At 38.9% G+C, this 18,036-nt stretch overlaps 1 protein-coding gene across 3 annotated transcripts in view; it reads left to right on the forward strand.

Annotated features, from left to right (window-relative positions):
• TBCK (TBC1 domain containing kinase) overlaps positions 1-18,036 on the forward strand; it is a 224,360-nt gene that overhangs the window by 80,707 nt on the left and 125,617 nt on the right. For all 3 annotated transcript variants that reach the window (XM_055342419.1, XM_055342418.1, XM_055342420.1), the window contains 6 exons: positions 15-144; positions 1,077-1,175; positions 14,348-14,410; positions 14,915-15,041; positions 16,447-16,497; positions 17,804-17,887. In XM_055342419.1, the coding sequence (XP_055198394.1) occupies positions 15-144; positions 1,077-1,175; positions 14,348-14,410; positions 14,915-15,041; positions 16,447-16,497; positions 17,804-17,887 (554 nt within the window). The remainder of the gene's footprint in view (positions 1-14; positions 145-1,076; positions 1,176-14,347; positions 14,411-14,914; positions 15,042-16,446; positions 16,498-17,803; positions 17,888-18,036) is intronic.

The following is an 18,036-nucleotide window of genomic DNA, read 5'->3' on the forward strand; positions in this document are numbered from 1 at the left end:
TTTCTCTTCTATAGCCAGTCTAATTTACCTCATTCAAACAGCAATAATGAATTGTCTGCAGCTGCCACTCTCCCTTTAATCATCCGAGAGAGGGACACAGAGTACCAACTAAACAGAATCATTCTCTTTGACAGACTGCTAAAGGTAAGGATTCTAAAGTGCAAAGAATCCATATACAATCTTTATTTTTTATTTCATTGGTAATTCTTAGGGAATCTAGATGTCATGGGAACACTAACTCTTATGACTTATTTTATCTGACTAATAAAAATAATACATGTTCACAGTAAATAAAAGCAAAAACAAAATGAAGGAATCTATGCAAAACCGCATTAGACAAAATATTAATATCCTTGCTTTTTAAAGAACACCTACAAATCATTAGGTAAAAGGACTTTCATTGAAACAGAGAAATGGATAAAAAACCATAATAGAAAATTTCCATATTGAATTAGCAAAGTGAATAAATGTATATTGAGATTAGAACTCTCATTGTTCTGGAGTAAGTGTTAATTGGTTAAAACATTCTATAGAATGTTTATAGAATTTGAAATTTTGTTAAGAGCCTGAACAACATCCTTATCCTATGTTCTATTAATTCCCTTCTAGAAATCCCTCCTAAAGTACAAATTTTTAAAAAGGCAAATTTATATGCAAGCATATACAAGTAACCATAATAATAACTTAATATTTATTGAATACTTTCCGTATCACTAGGTATTTAACAAAGTTATTTGTAAAATTTGTTACTTATGTTATTTAATCCATATAAAGCTTATAATACTATTCTCTGTAAGATTTAATCACAGTTCTTCCAGAGCACAAAATAGAGAGGAATGGTTAAAAACAGTAGATTCAGCTCCTTTCTTTGATAATATTATATACAATTTGCAGAGGATAGGAAACTATTCCACTACTAACTTGCATGTATTAATAAGCTAGGTAAAATAATTTCAGGTACTTGGAAATTTATTGCAGGTCACCTTCACCTTATCACTGGTATATTCAGAACTATTTAGATTAAAAAGATGGTACTTGGTAACTTGAGATATTTTTCATATCTTTTTTACCTATAGGCTTATCCATATAAAAAAAATCAAATCTGGAAAGAAGCGAGGATTGATATTCCTCCTCTAATGAGAGGTTTAACCTGGGCTGCCCTTCTGGGAGTTGAGGTAAGAAAGAAAAGAAGTTAGAAGCTGATCAATAGTGTTAACAAAGAAGGAAAGTACTTTCTGAATATATTTTCCAAGTTGTTAGAAACTTATATAGTAACATTTGAGTATTAAGATTATTTGGCAAATTTTAGTGAAAGGAATGGAGGAGAAGAATAGACTACATAGAATAGAAAAATATAGTTGAGTCTTATTAGATTTATGCTATTTAACATTTCATTTAATGGGATTCAGAAATTATCTTGATTATTCATTTTAAAATTAAAATATTTTATTTTTTTGTATATTTTTTATTGGAGTTCGATTTGCCAACACATATAATACTCATCCCAAAAGATCCCAAAAGATCCCCCTCAGTGCCCATCAGAGAGTCACCCCAACCCCCTGCCCACCTCCCTTTCCTCCACCCCATGTTTGTTTCCCAGAGGTAGGAGTCTCTCATGTTCTGTCACCCTCACTGATATTTTCACTCATTTACTCTCCTTTCCCTTTTATTCCCTTTCACTATTTTTTATATTCCCCAAATGAATGAGACCATATAATCTTTGTTCTTCTCCAACTGACTTACTTCACTCAGCATAATAGCCTCCAGTTCCATCCACGTTGAAGCAAATGGTGGGTATTTGTCATTTCTAATGGCTGAGTAATATTCCATTGTATACATAAACCACATCTTCTTTATCCATTCATCTTTCGATGGACACCGAGGCTCCTTCCACAGTTTGGCTATTGTGGACATTGCTGCTAGAAACATCGGGGTGCAGGTGTCTCGGTTTTTCACTGCAGCTGTATCTCTGGGGTAATTCCACAGCAGTGCAATTGCTAGGTCATGGGGCAGGTCTATTTTTAACTCTTTGAGGAACCTCCACACAGTTTTCCAGAGTGGCTGCACCAGTTCACATTCATACCAACAGTGCAAGAGGGTTCCCCTTTCTCCACATCCTCTCCAATGCTTGTGAATTCCTGTCTTGTTAATTTTCCCCATTCTCACTGGTGTGAGGTGGTATCTCATTGTGGTTTTGATTTGTATTTCCCTAATGGCCAGTGATGCGGAGCATTTTCTCATGTGCTTGTTGGCCATTTCTATGTCTTCCTCTGTGAAATTTCTCTTCATGTCTTTTGCCCATTTCATGATTGGATTGTTTGTTTTTTTGCTGTTGAGTTTAATTTTTTTTTATTTATTTATGATAGTCACACACAGAGAGAGAGAGGCAGAGACATAGGCAGAGGGAGAAGCAGGCTCCATGCACTGGGAGCCCGACGTGGGATTCGATCCCGGGTCTCCAGGATCGCGCCCTGGGCCAAAGGCATGTGCTAAACCGCTGCGCCACCCAGGGATCCCTGCTGTTGAGTTTAAAAAGTTCCTTATAGATCTTGGATACTAGCCCTTTATCTGATATGTCATTTGCAAATATCTTCTCCATTATTGTCTTTTAGTTGTCTTTAGGTTGTCTTTTAGTTTTGTTGACTGTTTCTTTTACTGTGCAGAAGCTTTTTATCTTGATGAAGTCCCAATAATTTCATTTTTGCTTTTGTTTCCCTTGCCTTCATAGATGTATCTTGCAAAAAGTTGCTGTGGCCATGTTCAAAAAGGGTGTTGCCTGTGTTCTCCTCTAGGATTTTGATGGATTCTTGTCTCACATTTGGATCCTTCAACTATTTTGAGTTCATCTTTATATATGGTGTAAGAGAATGGTCTAGTTTCATTCTTCTGCATGTGGCTGTCCAATTTTCCCAGCACCATTTATTGAAGAGACTGTCCTTTTTCCAGTGGATATTCTTTCCTGCTTTCTTGAATATTAGTTGACCATAGAGCTGAGGGCCCATTTCTGGGTTCTCTATTCTGTTCCATTGATCTATGTGTCTATTTTTCTGCCAGTACCACCTGTCTTGATGATCACAGCTTTGTAGTACAACTTGAAAACCGGCATTATAATGCCCCCGGCTCTGGTTTTCTTTTTCGGTATTCCCCTGGCTATTTGGGGTCTTTTCTGATTCCACACAAACCTTAAGGTTGTTTGTTCCAACTCTCTGAAGAAAGTCCATGGTATTTTGATAGGGATTGCATTAAATGTGTAAATTGCCCTGGGTAGCACTGACATTTTCACAATGTTTATTCTTCTAATCCATGAGCATGGAATGTTTTTCCATCTCTTTTTGTCTTCCTTGGTTTCTTTCAGAAGTGTTCTGTAGGTTTTAAGGTATAGATCCTTTACCTCTTTGGTTACGTTTATTCCTAGGTATATTATGCTTTTGGGTACAATTGTAAATGGGATTGATTCCTTCATTTCTCTTTCTTCAGTCTCATTGTTAGTGTATAGAAATGCCACTGATGTCTGGGCATTGATTTTGTATCCTGCCACACTGCCGAATTGCTGTATGAGTTCTAGCAATCTTGGGGTGGAGTCTTTTGGGTTTTCTATACACAGTATCATGTCATCTGCGAAGAGGGAGAGTTTGACTTCTTTGCCAATTTGAATGCCTTTTATTTATTTTTGTTATCTGATTCCTAGGCTAGGACTTCTACTACTGTGTTGAATAGCAATGGTGAGAGTGGACATTCCTGTCGTGTTCCTGATCTTAGGGGAAAGGCTCCCAGAGTTTCCCCATTGAGAATGATATTTGCTGTGGCTTTTCATAGATGGCTTTTAAGATGCTGAGGAATGTTCCCTCTACCTCTGCACTCTGAAAGTTTTAATCAGGAATGGATGCTGTATTTTGTCAAATGCTTTCTCTGCATCTGTTGAGAGGATCATATAGTTCTTGTTTTTTCTCTTGTTGATATGATCTATCACTTTGATTGCTCTACGAGCATTGAACCAGCCTTGCATCCTGGAAATGAATCCCACTTGGTCATGGTGAATAATCTTCTAATGTACTGTTAGATCCTATTGGCTAGTATCTTGTTGAGAATGTTTGCATATGTATTCATCAGGGATATTGGTCTATAATTCTCCTTTTGGTGAGGTCTTTCTTGGTTTTGGAATCAAGATAATGCAGGCCTCATAAGACAAGTTTGGAAGTATTCAGTCCCTTTCTATCTTTTGGAATAGCTTTACTAGAATAGGTATTATTTCTTTTTTTTTTTTATAATTTTTTTTTAATTTTTATTTATTTATGATAGTCACACAGTGAGAGAGAGAGAGAGGCAGAGACACAGGCAGAGGGAGAAGCAGGCTCCATTCACTGGGAGCCTGACGTGGGATTCGATCCCGGGTCTCCAGGATCGCGCCCTGGGCCAAAGGCAGGCACCAAACCGCTGCGCCACCCAGGGATCCCCGAATAGGTATTATTTCTTCTTTAAACGTCTGATAGAATTCCCTTGGGAAGCCATCCGGCCCTGGACTTTTGTGTCTTGGGAGGTTTTTGATGACTGCTTCAATTTCCTCTCTGGTTATTGGCTGGTTCAGGTTTTCTATTTCTTCCTGTTCCAGTTTTGGTAATTTTTGGTTTTCCAGAAATGCGTCCATTTCTTCTAGGTTGCCTAATTTCTTGGCGTATACCTGCTCATAATATGTTTTTAAAATCGTTTGTATTTCCTTGGTATTGGTTGTGATCTCTCCTTTTTCATTCGTGATTTTATTAATTTGAGTCTTTTTTTTCTTTTTAATAAGGCTGGCTAGGGATTTATCCATCATATTAGTTCTTTCAAAGAACCAACTCCTGGTTTTGTTGATCTGTTGTACAGTTCTTCTGGTCTCTATTTCATTGAGTTCTACTCAAATTGTTATTATCTCTTCTACTTGGTGTAGGTTTTACTTGCTGTTCTTTCTCCAGTTCCTTTAGGTGCAAGGTTAGCTTGTGTGTTTGAGTTTACTCCAATTTTTTAGGGAGGCTTGTATTGCGATATATTTCCGTCTCAGGACTGCTTTTGCTGTATCCCAAAGATTTTGAAGGTTGTATCTTCATTCTCATTAGTTTCCATGAATCTTTTTAATTCTTCTCTAATTTCCTGGCTGACCTTTCATCTTTTAGCAGGATGCTCTTTAACCTCCACATGTTTGAGTTTCTCCCAAATTTCTTGTGATTGAATTCAAGTTTCAAATCCTTATGGTCTGAAAATATGCAGGGGACAACCCCAGTCTTTTGGTATCGGTTGAGACCTGATTTGTGACCAGGGTATTCTAAAGAAAGTTCTATTCTAAAGAAAGTTCTATGTGCATTTGAGAAGACTGTGTATTCAGTTGCATTTCGATGGAGAGTTCTGTATATATCTGTGAAATCCATGTGGTCGAGTGTATCATTTAAAGTTCTTGTTTCTTTAGAGATGTTGTGCTTCGAATATCTGTCATTTGCAGAAAGCACCGTGTTGAAGTCTCCCAGTCCCAATAGTTCATTTGCTTTTGTTTCTTTTGCCTTCGTGGATGTATCTTGCAAGAAGTTACTGTGGCCAAGTTCAGAAAGGGTGTTGCCTGTGTTCTCCTCTAGGATTTTGATGGAATCTTGTCTCACATGTAGATCTTTCATCCATTTTGAGTTTATCTTTGTGTATGGTGCAAGAGAGTGGTCTAGTTTCATTCTTCTGCATGTGGATGTCCAATTTCCCCAGCACCATTTATTGAAGAGACTGTCTTTCTTCCAGTGGATAGTCTTTCCTCCTTTATCGAATATTAGTTGACCATAAAGTTCAGGTTCCACTTCTGGGTTCTCTATTCTGTTCCATTGATCTATGTGTCTGTTTTTGGGCCAGTACCGCACTGTCTTGATGACCACAGCTTTGTAGTACACCCTGAAATCTGGCATTGTGATGCCCCCGGCTTGGTTTTCTTTTTTAAAATTCCCCTGGCTATTCAGGGTCTTTTCTGATTCCACACAAATCTTGAAATAATTTGTTCTAACTCTCTGAAGAAACTCCATGGTATTTTGATAGGGATTGCATTAAACGTGTAAATTGCCCTGGGTACCATTGACATTTTCACAATATTAATTCTGCCAATCCATGAGCATGGAATATTTTTCCATCTCTTTGTGTCTTCCTCAATTTCTTTCAGAAGTGTTCTATAGTTTTTAGGGTATAGATCCTTTACCTCTTTGGTTAGGTTTATTCCTAGGTATCTTATGCTTTTGGGTGCAATTGTAAATGGGATTGACTCCTTAATTTCTCTTTCTTCAGTCTCATTGTTAGTGTATAGAAATGCCATTGATTTCTGGGCTTTGATTTTGTATCCTGCCACGCTACCAAATTGCTGTATGAGTTCTAGCAATCTTGAGGTGGAGGCTTTTGCGTTTTCTATGTAGAGTATCATGTCATCAGCGAAGAGGGAGAGTTTGACTTCTTCTTTGCCAATTTGAATGCCTTTAATGTCTTTTTGTTGTCCTGTTGCTGAGGCTAGGACTTCCAGTACTATGTTGAATAGCAGTGGTGAGAATGGACATCCCTGTCTTGTTCCTGATCCTAGGGGAAAGGCTCCCAGTGCTTCCCCATTGAGAATGATATTTGCTGTGGGCTTTTCGTAGATGGCTTTTAAGATGTCGAGGAATGTTCCCTCTATCCCTAGACTCTGAAGAGTTTTGATCAGGAATGAATGCTGTATTTTTCAAATGCTTTCTCTGCATCTAATGAGAGGATCATATGGTTCTTGGTTTTTCTCTTGCTGATATGATGAATCACATTGATTGTTTTACGAGTGTTGAACCAGCCTTGTGACCCGGGGATGAATCCTACTTGGTCATGGTGAGTAATTTTCTTAATGTACTGTTGGATCCTATTGGCTAGTATCTTGTTGAGAATTTTTGCATCCATGTTCATCAGAGATATTGGTCTGTAATTCTCCTTTTTGGTGGGGTCTTTGTCTGGTTTTGGAATTAAGGTGATGCTGGCCTCATAGAACGAATTTGGAAGTACTCCATCTCTTTCTATCTTTCGAAACAGCTTTAGTAGAATAGGTATGATTTCTTCTTTAAACGTTTGATAGAATTCCCCTGGGAAGCCATCTGGCCCTGGACTCTTGTGTCTTGGGAGGTTTTTGATGACTGCTTCAATTTCCTCCCTGGTTATTGGCCTGTTTGGGTGTTCTCTTTCTTCCTGTTCCAGTTTTGGTAGTTTGTGGCTTTCCAGGAATGCGTCCATTTCTTCTAGATTGCCTAATTTATTGGCGTACAGCTGTTCATAATATGTTTTTTAAATCGTTTGTATTTCCTTGGTGTTGGTAGTGATCTCTCCTTTCTCATTCATGATTTTATTAATTTGAGTCTTCTCTCTCTTCTTTTTCATAAGGCTGGCTAATGGTTTATCTATCTTATTAATTCTTTCATAGAACCAACTCCTGGTTCTGTTGATCTGTTCCACAGTTCTTCTGGTCTCGATTCCGTTGAGTTCTGCTCGAATTTTAATTAACTCTCTTCTGCTGGGTGTAGGGTCTATCTGCTGTTTTTTCTCTAGCTCCTTTATGTGTAAGGTTAGCTTTTGTATTTGAGTTCTTTCCAGTTTTTGAACGGATGCTTGTATTGCGATGTATTTCCCCCTTAGGACTGCTTTTGCTGCATCCCAAAGATTTTGAATGGTTGTATCTTCATTCTCATTAGTTTCCATGAATCTTTTTAATTCTTCCTTAATTTCCTGGTTGACCCTTTCATCTTTTAGCAGGATGGTCCTTAACCTCCACGTGTTTGAAATCCTTCCAAACTTCTTGTTGTGATTTAGTTCTAATTTCAAGGCATTATGGTCTGAGAATATGCAGGGGACGATCCCAATCTTTTGGTATCGGTTCAGACCCGATTTGTGACCCAGTATGTGGTCTATTCTGGAGAAAGTTCCATGTGCACTTGAGAAGAATGTGTATTCAGTTGAGTTTGGATGTAAAGTTCTGTAGATATCTGTGAAATCCATCTGGTCCAGTGTATCATTTAAAGCTCTCGTTTCTTTGGAGATGTTGTGCTTAGAAGAACTATCGAGGGTAGAAAGAGCTAGATTGAAGTCACCAAGTATAAGTGTATTATTATCTAAGTATTTCTTCACTTTGGTTATTAATTGGTTTAAATATTTGGCAGCTCCCACATTCAGGGCATATACATTGAAGATTGTTAAGTCCTCTTGTTGGATAGATCCTTTAAGTATGAGATAGTGTCCCTCTTCATCTCTCACTACAGTCTTCGGGGTAAATTTTAGTTTATCTGATATAAGGATGGCTACCCTGCTTTCTTTTGAGGACCATTTGAATGGTAAATGGTTCTCCAACCTTTTATTTTCAGGTTGTAGGTGTCCTTCTGTCTAAAATGAGTCTCTTGGAGACAGCAAATAGATGGGTCCTGCTTTTTTATCCAGTTGACACCCTGGTGCCTTTTGATGGGGTCATTAAGCCCGTTCACGTTCAGAGTTACTATTGACAGGTATGAGTTTAGTGTCATCATGATATCTATTCAGTCCTTGTTTTTGTGGATTGTTCCACTGAACTTCTTCTTAAAGGGGAATTTTAAGAGTCCCCCTTAAAATTTCTTGCAGAGCTGGTTTGGAGGTCACATATTCTTTCAGTTCCTGCCTGTCTTGCAAGCTCTTTATCTCTCCTTCCATTTTGAATGAGAGCCTTGCTGGATAAAGTATTCTTGGTTGCATGTTCTTCTCATTTAGGACCCTGAATATATCCTGCCAGCCCTTTCTGGCCTGCCAGGTCTCTGTGGAGAGGTCTGCTGTTACCCTAATGCTCCTCCCCATAAAGGTCAGGGATTTCTTGTCTCTTGATGCTTTAAGGATCTTCTCTTTATCTTTCGAATTTGCAAGCTTAACTATTAGATGTCGAGGTGTTGAACGGTTTTTATTGATTTTGGGGGGGGGGATCTCTCTATTTCCTGGATCTGAATGCCTGTTTCCCTTCTCAGATTAGGGAAGTTTTCAGCTATGATCTGTTCAAATACATATTCTGGCCCTCTGTTCCTTTCGGCGCCCTCGGGAACCCCAATTAAACGTAGGTTTTTCTTCCTCAGGCTGTCGTTTATTTCCCTTAATCTGTCTTCATGGTCTTTTAATTGTTTGTCTCTTTTTTCCTCAGTTTCCCTCTTTGCCATCAACTTGTCTTCTATGTCACTCACTCGTTCTTCCACCTCGTTAACCCTCGTCGTTAGGACTTCTAGTTTGGATTGCATCTCATTCAATTGATTTTTAATTTCTGCCTGATTGGATCTAAATTCTGCAGTCATGAAGTCTCTTGAGTCCTTTATGCTTTTTTCTAGAGCCACCAGTAGCTGTATAATAGTGCTTCTGAATTGGCTTTCTGACATTGAATTGTAATCCAGATTTTGTAACTCTGTGGGAGAGAGGACTGTTTCTGATTCTTTCTTTTGAGGTGAGGTTTTCCTTCTAGTCATTTTGCTGAGTGCAGAGCGGTCAAAAACAAGTTGCATTGGGAAAAGGAGAAAAAGAGAGGAGAGAAAGAAGGAAAGAAAAGAGAAAAAGAAAAAAGAAAAAAGGAAGAAAAAAGAAAAAAGAGAAGAAAAAGAGAAAGAAAAAGAACGAAATGGAAAAAAAGGGTGGGGGAAGCAATCAGAAATCAAAAAGAAAAAAAAAAAAACACGAGGGAGTATCTTCTGATTCTGTATACTTTAATTCCCTTGACTTCCCCTGGAACTTGTCCTTCTAGCTGGTCTTCTGGGGAAGGGGCCTGTTATGCTGATTTTCAGGTGTTAGCACTTGGGGGAGCTGCCCTGCCCCCTCTGCCTGGTGTAGAGCTCAGTGGGTGTTGTTTACCCCGTGGGGCCTCAGGAGGAACAACCACAGTGGCAGCGGCCAGCTCTGGAGCCCTGGAGTCAGCCCCCGCAGTAACTACAGAGCTCTCCGTCTGCAGGGGACTGGATGCTCCGGGTTGGGGCCGCTGATCTGCTCAGCTTGGGGCAGGAGCGTCCTTGCTGTCCTGGGCTCTCCTGGCCTCTTCCTGTCCGGGGAGGAGGCCGGATCCTGGGCTGTGTCCGGGCGCCCAGTGCTCCCGGGCATGCGCTGTTGGATTCGCGCTCCCGGCCATGCAGCCCCCTCCCCGGAGCCGCCACCCAAGCCCCTCCAAGTTGCTCCTGGTCGCGCAGCCCCCTCCGCACAGAGCCTCTTCCTCTGCCAGAGCCGTTCCGAGCTGCTTCTGGCCGAGCAGCCCCCTCCGCAGAGCCGCCGCCCGAGCCCCTCCGAGCTGCTCCGGGTCCAGCCGTGAGCGCTGCGGTCTTTTAGGGAGCTCGGCCTCGGGGGTCCCAGGGAGCCTGAGGGCATCCCCGCCCTCCTGGGGTCCTGCTCTAACTCCCTGCAGGCGCCTTTCCGCCCGGGAAGGTTGGTGCAGCTCCTGCTCCTCCAGGACGGGGCTCTCCTGTCCTGGGGGCACTCGCCCAGGCCTTAGCCTGGCTCCTCGCGGGGCCCCTCCCCCTTGGATGCCTTTTGTTTCTTTATTTCTTTTTCCCCGTCTTCCTACCTTGATAGAAGCGAAAACTCTTCTCACTGTAGCATTCCAGCTGGTCTCTCTTTAAATCTCAGGCCGAATTTGTAGATTTTCAGGATGATTTGAAGGTTATCTAGGTAATATGGTGGAGACAGGTGATTTGGGGACCCTACTCTTCCGCCATCTTGCCCCTCCTCCCTACCCCTGCTTTCTTTTGAGGACCATTTGAATGGTAAATCGTTCTCCCACCTTTCATTTTCAGGCTGGAGGTATCCTTAGGTCTAAAATAGTCTGTTGTAGACAGAAAATAGATGGGTCTTGCTTTTTTATCCAGTCTGATACCCTGTGTCTTTTGATGGGATCATTTAGCCCATTCATGTTCAGAGTTACTATTGAAAGAGATGAATTTAGTGTCATGGTAATACCTATTCAGTCCCCGTTTTTGTGGATTGTTTCTGTGGACTTCCTCTTTCTTTTACAGGGTCCCCCTTTAGTATTTCTTGCAGAGCTGGTTTGGTGGTCACATATTCTTTCAGTTTCTGCCTATCCTGGAAGCTCTTTATCTCTCCTTGTATTCTGAATGAGAGCCTTGCTGGATAAAGTATTCTTGGTTGCATGTTCTTCTCATTTAGGACCCTGAATATATCCTGCCAGCCCTTTCTGGCCTGCCAGTTCTCTGTGGAGAGGTCTGCTGTTAATCTAATATTTCTCCCCATTTAAGTTAGAGATCTCTTGTTCTAGCTGCTTTAAGGACTTTCTCTTTATCTCTGGAATTTGCAAGTTTCACTATTAGATGTCGAGGTGTTGAACGGTTTTTATTGATTTTAGGTGGGGGGCCTCTCTATCTCCTGGATCTGAATGCCTGTTTCCCTCCCCAAATAGGGAACTTCTCAGCTATGTTTTGTTCAAATATGCTTTCTGGTCCTCTGTCCCTCACAGCACCCTCTGGAACCCCAATTAAATGTAGATTTTTGCTTCTGAGGCTGTTGTGTATTTCCCTTAACCTTTCCTCATGGTCTTTTAATTGTTTTTCTCTTTTTTCCTCAGTTTCCTTCCTTGCCATCAACTTGTCTTCTATGTCACTCACTCGTTCTTCTACCTCATTAACCCTCGTTGTTAGGACCTCCAGTTTGGATTGCATCTCGTTTAATCTATTTTTAATTTCAGCCTGATTATATCTAAAGTCTGTAGTCATGAAGTCTCTTGAATCCTTTATGCTTTTTTCCAGAGCCACAAGTAGCTTTATAATTGTGCTTCTGAATTGGCTCTCTGACCTCGAAATGGAATCTAAATTCTGTAACTCTGTAACAGAGAGTACGGTTTCTGATTCTTTCTTTTGTGGTGAGTTCTTCTTTCTAGTCATTTTGCTCAGTGCAGAGTGGCTAAAAATGTGTTGTACTGGAAAAAGGAGGAAAGAAAAAAAGGAGGGGTATCCTCTATATACTGTAAATCCCTCGACTTCCCCTGGAGCCTTCCAGCACTGCTCCATCAAGAACTTGTGCTTCCCCTGTCCTTCTAACTGGTCTTCTGGGGGAGGAGCTACTGTGCTAATTCTCAGATGTGTGTACCTGGGGGAGCTATCCCGCCCCCTGCCAGGTGCACAGCTCAGTGGGAGCTGTTTACCCCGTGAGGCCCCTGTTCCCTGTTGGCCCCGCTCTGTCCCAGGCACAGCGTGACACCAGAAGGAAAAATACCACTGGCAGCGGCCAGCTCTCCAGCCCTGGAGTCAGCTCCCCTAGTAACTACCACAGTCTCCTAGTCTACTAAGGCCTGGGTGCTCTGGGGGTGGAGTCGCTGATCTGCACACCTCGGGGGCGCCTGGCAGCAGGAGCGTCCTCGCTGTCCTTTGCCCTCCCGGGGGGAGCACAGGATCCTGGGCTGTGTCCCCCAGTGCCCTGGAATCCAGTGCCTGCGCTGCTGGCATCGTGCTCCTGGGCCATGCAGCCCCCACTGCCCTGAGCCGCCACCTGAGCTGCTCCCGAAGCCCCACCGGGCACTTGCTCCAGTCCTTTACCCAGCTCAGCCCCCCGGGGTGTGGGGCGTTCTCTCCGGGGGAGCACTTCCTCTGTTAGTGACCCTAGGAACCTGAAGACCGCACTGCCCCTCCTGCGGTTCTGCCTGATTTCCCTGCTAAGTGCCCCTCTGTCTGGGAAAAATCCACTGCAGATTTTTCAAGTTCCCACTTCTCCCAGGCTGGGCTTTCCTGTCCTAGAGGCTACAGGCCTTAGCCCAGCTCCTTGTGGGGGGTCCCTCCTCCACTTGATTCTTTATTTTCTTTAACCACCTTCCTATCTTGTTAGAAGCACAAACTCTTCTCCCTGTAGTGTTCCAGCTGTTCTCTTTTAAACTCAGGTCGAATTCGTAGGTTTTCAGAATGATTTGAAAGTTATCTAGGTAAGTTGGTGGGGCCAGGTGACTTGGGGATCCTACTCCTCTGCCATCTTGCCCCACCCCCCAAATTAGAATATTTTAATATATATTGGTTATAAGTATATAGTACTGCTTATATAGTATGTTCATTTAGAAACAGGACTGCCTGTTTATAAGAAGAAATTCTCCACTCTAATTTGAATCTATTCAAAAATTGTTAATGTAATTTAGTGCCTTTTGGCATATGTATCTTACCAGAACCATGCTGTCAAGAGAAATAACTCCTTTGTCTTCTATACTACCATATCTGTGGCAGTGAGAAGAGGAGAGGTTTCATATTATCAGAGTTACTTGCAGTATTAATACACTTTGGTGACAGCAATCACAATAATGGGCCAAATCATTGCCAATTTTTATTCATTTCCTGTCAGTTTGTCATCCTGCCTTCCTATATTCTCTTACAGATAACTTATGGATATATATCATCTATCTTTTTGTGTGTGAATTCTCCCAAGAGTTTTTAATCCTTTTAATTCTCTATTGAAAGAAGTCCTTGCTTTATTACTGATTTTGTTGGTGAAAGTCTGTATCTTTGAGTTTGGTTGGTTGCTTGATAAGAACGCCTATTATACCTACCATATGGTAATGATTAGAATTGTAGAACCGTATAAGTGCTGAAATTCAAGACGACTTCCAAGATCAAGTTGTCTAAATGTCTCATAAAGTAGATGTGTCAGAGATGTTGCTAATAGCGTGTAATATCAGAGATTAAACTCCAAATTCCTAGCTCTTTCTCTACCATTACAGTAAACCAGAGAATCAAGAATTGTTCTATGCCTGATTCTATACAACATGACCAAAATTTGAAATGGATTATTCACTTGTTCCTTCTGTAGTGGTATAAATGGAAAATGTAAATTATCTTTTTAATTGCTTAATGATTCCCTTAGGGATTCCACATGGTATTTCATTTTTTAATTTATCCCAAACCTCTTCCTCCAGGTGCTGAACTCCCTTAAACAATTTTATTTAATTTTATTTTTGTTTTTATTTCCAACTTTAACAGGAAAATTTCCCCTATTTTTTTTAATTTATTCATGAAATGTACTATGTATGGGATAACAATGAATAGAGCACAATAAGGCTGTGCTGTGTTGTGGGGGCTGGGAGATTAGCTAAGCATACTCTGTTAGCTAAGTGACTCTTTTAACATATTTGTCTTCCTGTGTGTATAATTCAAATGACACCTTAGTAAAATGGCAAAATGTCACAGACTTTCATCACAGATTGTCAAAGATATGAAGAATTTTTCCAAGAGGATGCTTTCGGTTTGAATGTGCCTATCTTTAACTGATTGTATTTTCAAAGATAGGTGTTTCTAAGAACTATATTTTGTCTAAGTCAATACTTTAGACAATTTAGATATAATAATATATCTTCTCTTATTTTTTGCAGGGGGCTATTCATGCCAAGTATGATGCAATTGATAAAGATACTCCGATTCCTACAGATAGACAAGTATGATTTAGATTTTCTTCAACATCCTAAGATAGTTCTGCCAAATCTTTAAATTTTAGGAAAATAGGAGAAATTTTATTATGAATACTCAGCAGCCATCATATGTATATAGTATTAGAGTAAGCATAGCTCTTATTTTATTCACAAGTTAGTGACTCAGAACTGTTTCTTAAAAGAGTTAAGAGCAGGTAACTTTTCCTAATGTACTTTTTTATCTGAAGAATTTTCCCTTTATTTAGACCAGATTGTAAAGGAAGGTTTTTTGAAAACTATATTAATATATACCTTTTCATTAGAAATGGTCTGTTTTTTTGTTTAAGTTTACATACAACTTTTTTGGTGCTTCCAGAGGACTAACATAAAATTTAAAATCTTCAGACACCAAGATTATGTAAGTGCTTTATTCTGAAATTCAAGACACAGTCTTTCCTTTTCCTTATCTTGACATCTGTTGGAGATCACGACTCTATTCCAGTTCTACCTGATTGTTTCACTGTTTTACAGATTGAAGTGGACATTCCTCGGTGTCATCAGTATGATGAACTATTATCATCACCAGAAGGTCATGCAAAATTTAGGCGTGTATTAAAAGCTTGGGTCGTGTCTCATCCTGATCTTGTATATTGGCAAGGTAACTTCCCCCCCAACCCCCAATTATTAAGACTCTTTTTGAAGTATTTGGAGCATGTTGCATGACTAACAATTTGAAAAATTGAAACAAATTATCAAAATATCCTTGGCTTTCAAGAAAGTTGATACTGAAGTTACCCATTTTTTGAAAGAACTTTTTTTAAAATTTTGTCTAAATGCCTGGTGGATATCATTTAAATGTATGATATTTAATTAAACAATTTGCCATAATGTTGTTTAGGAAAGTAGGAAGAATATTCTGTGCTGTTGTAATCTTCGGGGATACTTTTTTATTGCTTATGTACATTATAGAATAATATTGTACAATAAATAATTTGGGGCTAATTGATAATCTTGTCATTGAATGATTTACAACTTGGTTATCATGGTTATTAGGAATTAGAAAATAGGATACCACCCTAAATGCTCATTTTATTTGTTATCTCCTCTTTTTCAAAAATAATTTTGATGTTCCATATCCTTGATTTTTAGCCCTTCTCATTTTCAAGAATAAGATGCCCATTCTTCCCAGTTCTATTTTTTAATTTGTTATTATGAACAGTAGTTTTTATTTTTTAAATCTAAATATCTATCTGGCCAAACTTAAAGTGAAGCTATTATTCTTCCTAGCCTTGTCCATTGTAGAGTTCCATTTCTTCCTAACAATTATCAGATAGATTTATGTGCCTTCCTTTAACATGACAACATATGAATAGCATTGTTATCAATAAAAGAAATATGTCTAGGGCAGCGCCAGCGGTTTAGCTCCACCTTCAGCTCAGGGTGTGATCCTGGAGACCCGGGATCGAGTCCTGCATCGGGCTCCCTGCATGGAGCCTGCTTCTCCCTCTGCCTGTGTCTCTGGCTCTCTCTCTGTGTCTCTCACGAGTAAATAAATAAAATCTTAAAAAAAAAAATTCTAGGAAATAGGTATTATTAAAAATTTTTTAAATAAAAGAAATATGTAATATATTTGTATTTTACTTCACAATTTCTAAAAGATTGCTTTTCATCATCTCAGAGAAACTTATAAGACAAATTTCCATCTCCCGGATAAGGAAATATGCTTAGAGATGTTAAAATGATTGCCAAAATCACACAGGGTCAGAGATGAGACCATTTCTAAGTCTTCTATCAATTTTACATTTTTTGATTACTATATTTCTCTCTTTAACTCATAATAATATTGATAATAACAATAGCTGATTTGTATTGGGCATTTACTATGTACCAGTCATTATCAGTTATGCTTCACACTACCCAATGATGTAATATATTTCTGGATGGGTAATACTTATAATGCTTAATCTATATAAAAGTAATGTGGGGAACTGAATAAGGTATGTATATACACTTATATTGATTTATATTTATTGAATTATTTCTCCCCAACCCCTTGTAATCAGGTCTTGATTCACTTTGTGCTCCATTCCTATATTTAAATTTCAATAATGAAGGTAAGCCTGTTTATCATTTAAATAATCATTGTACATATTTTTCTAAAATATTTTATTCAGACAGGAAAGGTTTTTGTTTTTGTTGTAAGGTTCTTGACTCTTCATAGTAGATACTGTAAATTTCTGTGAAATAATCTGTTAGACTCATTTTAGAGGATGTAAGATTAATCTATCACTAGAGTTTCAGTTGTGACCAGGCAATGACTAGAAATTTAGGGAGAATCTAAATATGAATTCATCTTCTGAGATGACCATTTAATGAAACTTTGGAGAAAATTTTAACTTTTTTAGAGATTAGCTTTAGTCTATGTATACTTTCTGAATAGTTTATAAAGAAATAAATAGTGGTCTTGTATCTCCAAAGCTGATCATTTCAGTCATTCCTTAATGAAGACTTTTCTTGTTCTCCCTCTTGAATGCATATAGCACCTTGTATTTCTGGAAATGTATCTTGTGTATGTTTTTTAGTTATTTATATACTAATATAGTAACCCTTTCTTTGTTTAGTAGCTTTTTTTAATGGCAAGTTTTTTTTTTATTTTCTACCCCCTTTTTATAATGCCTCTTTTATAGAAGGTTTTTCAAAAACTATTTGTTAAATTTAATTGATTCTAATCACTAATGATATCACATAGAGAGGCTGCTACCCTATACATCATGAATCTCCAGAAATTTCAATCTTGAAATCTCCCATCTTTTTCAAATTCTATTTCATGTCAGAATTTTACAAAGATTTCAGGAATTTAGTAGAGATAGCATAATTCCAGAGAGCTATAATTTCACTATTTGAGTGATTTTTTAAAATGCACTGTTCTCTGACATCAATACTCATTAATCTAGAACAGAGATTTTGCTATGTTTAGTCAAGCATAGTCTATTATCACACATTGATAAAATAATGAGATCTGTGTTTCAAAGAACAGTTTATGACTAGAGTTCCTAAATCCAAAGTTCTCAGACTCTTTTGTTTGTATCAACAAAAATTAAGGATCTTGAGGTCTGTATGGCTCATTAATGATGACGAAGTTTAGAGATTTTTTTTCGGGTAATAAAAGTTTTTATTGTTGTGGGATAATGATTGCCACTCTCATTTGAAACTGAAAAATTACTAGGGTGGTTATTTTTTGTTGCCCAAAATATTTCCGTTTTAAAGACAGAGGGTTCCCCTCCCCACTTAATTTTGTGTTTCCATCAATTGTTAACATGACTTGTTTAATAGTAGATTCAAGGATTGTGTGCTGAGTGGCTTCTAGTCATTTACCCCATTGGCTAATTTGCTATGTATCTTTGCCTTATTCTTTCTTAGCTTTGGCTTATGCTTGTATGTCTGCCTTTATCCCCAAATACCTGTATAACTTCTTCTTGAAAGACAACTCACACGTAATACAAGGTAAGCAAATGTCTTTACTTGCCTTTTTACAAAGAAAGTGCTTACGTCAAAAGTAACAATACTCAGTTACATTTATGATGGTAACCCAATAAAATATGATAATAACCCATCACTAAAACCGATAAAGAGACCATTAAGTTTAGTCTTTC

Source organism: Nyctereutes procyonoides, unplaced genomic scaffold (assembly GCF_905146905.1).
Source record: "Nyctereutes procyonoides isolate TBG_1078 unplaced genomic scaffold, NYPRO_anot_genome, whole genome shotgun sequence".
NCBI classification, from domain to species: domain Eukaryota; kingdom Metazoa; phylum Chordata; class Mammalia; order Carnivora; family Canidae; genus Nyctereutes; species Nyctereutes procyonoides.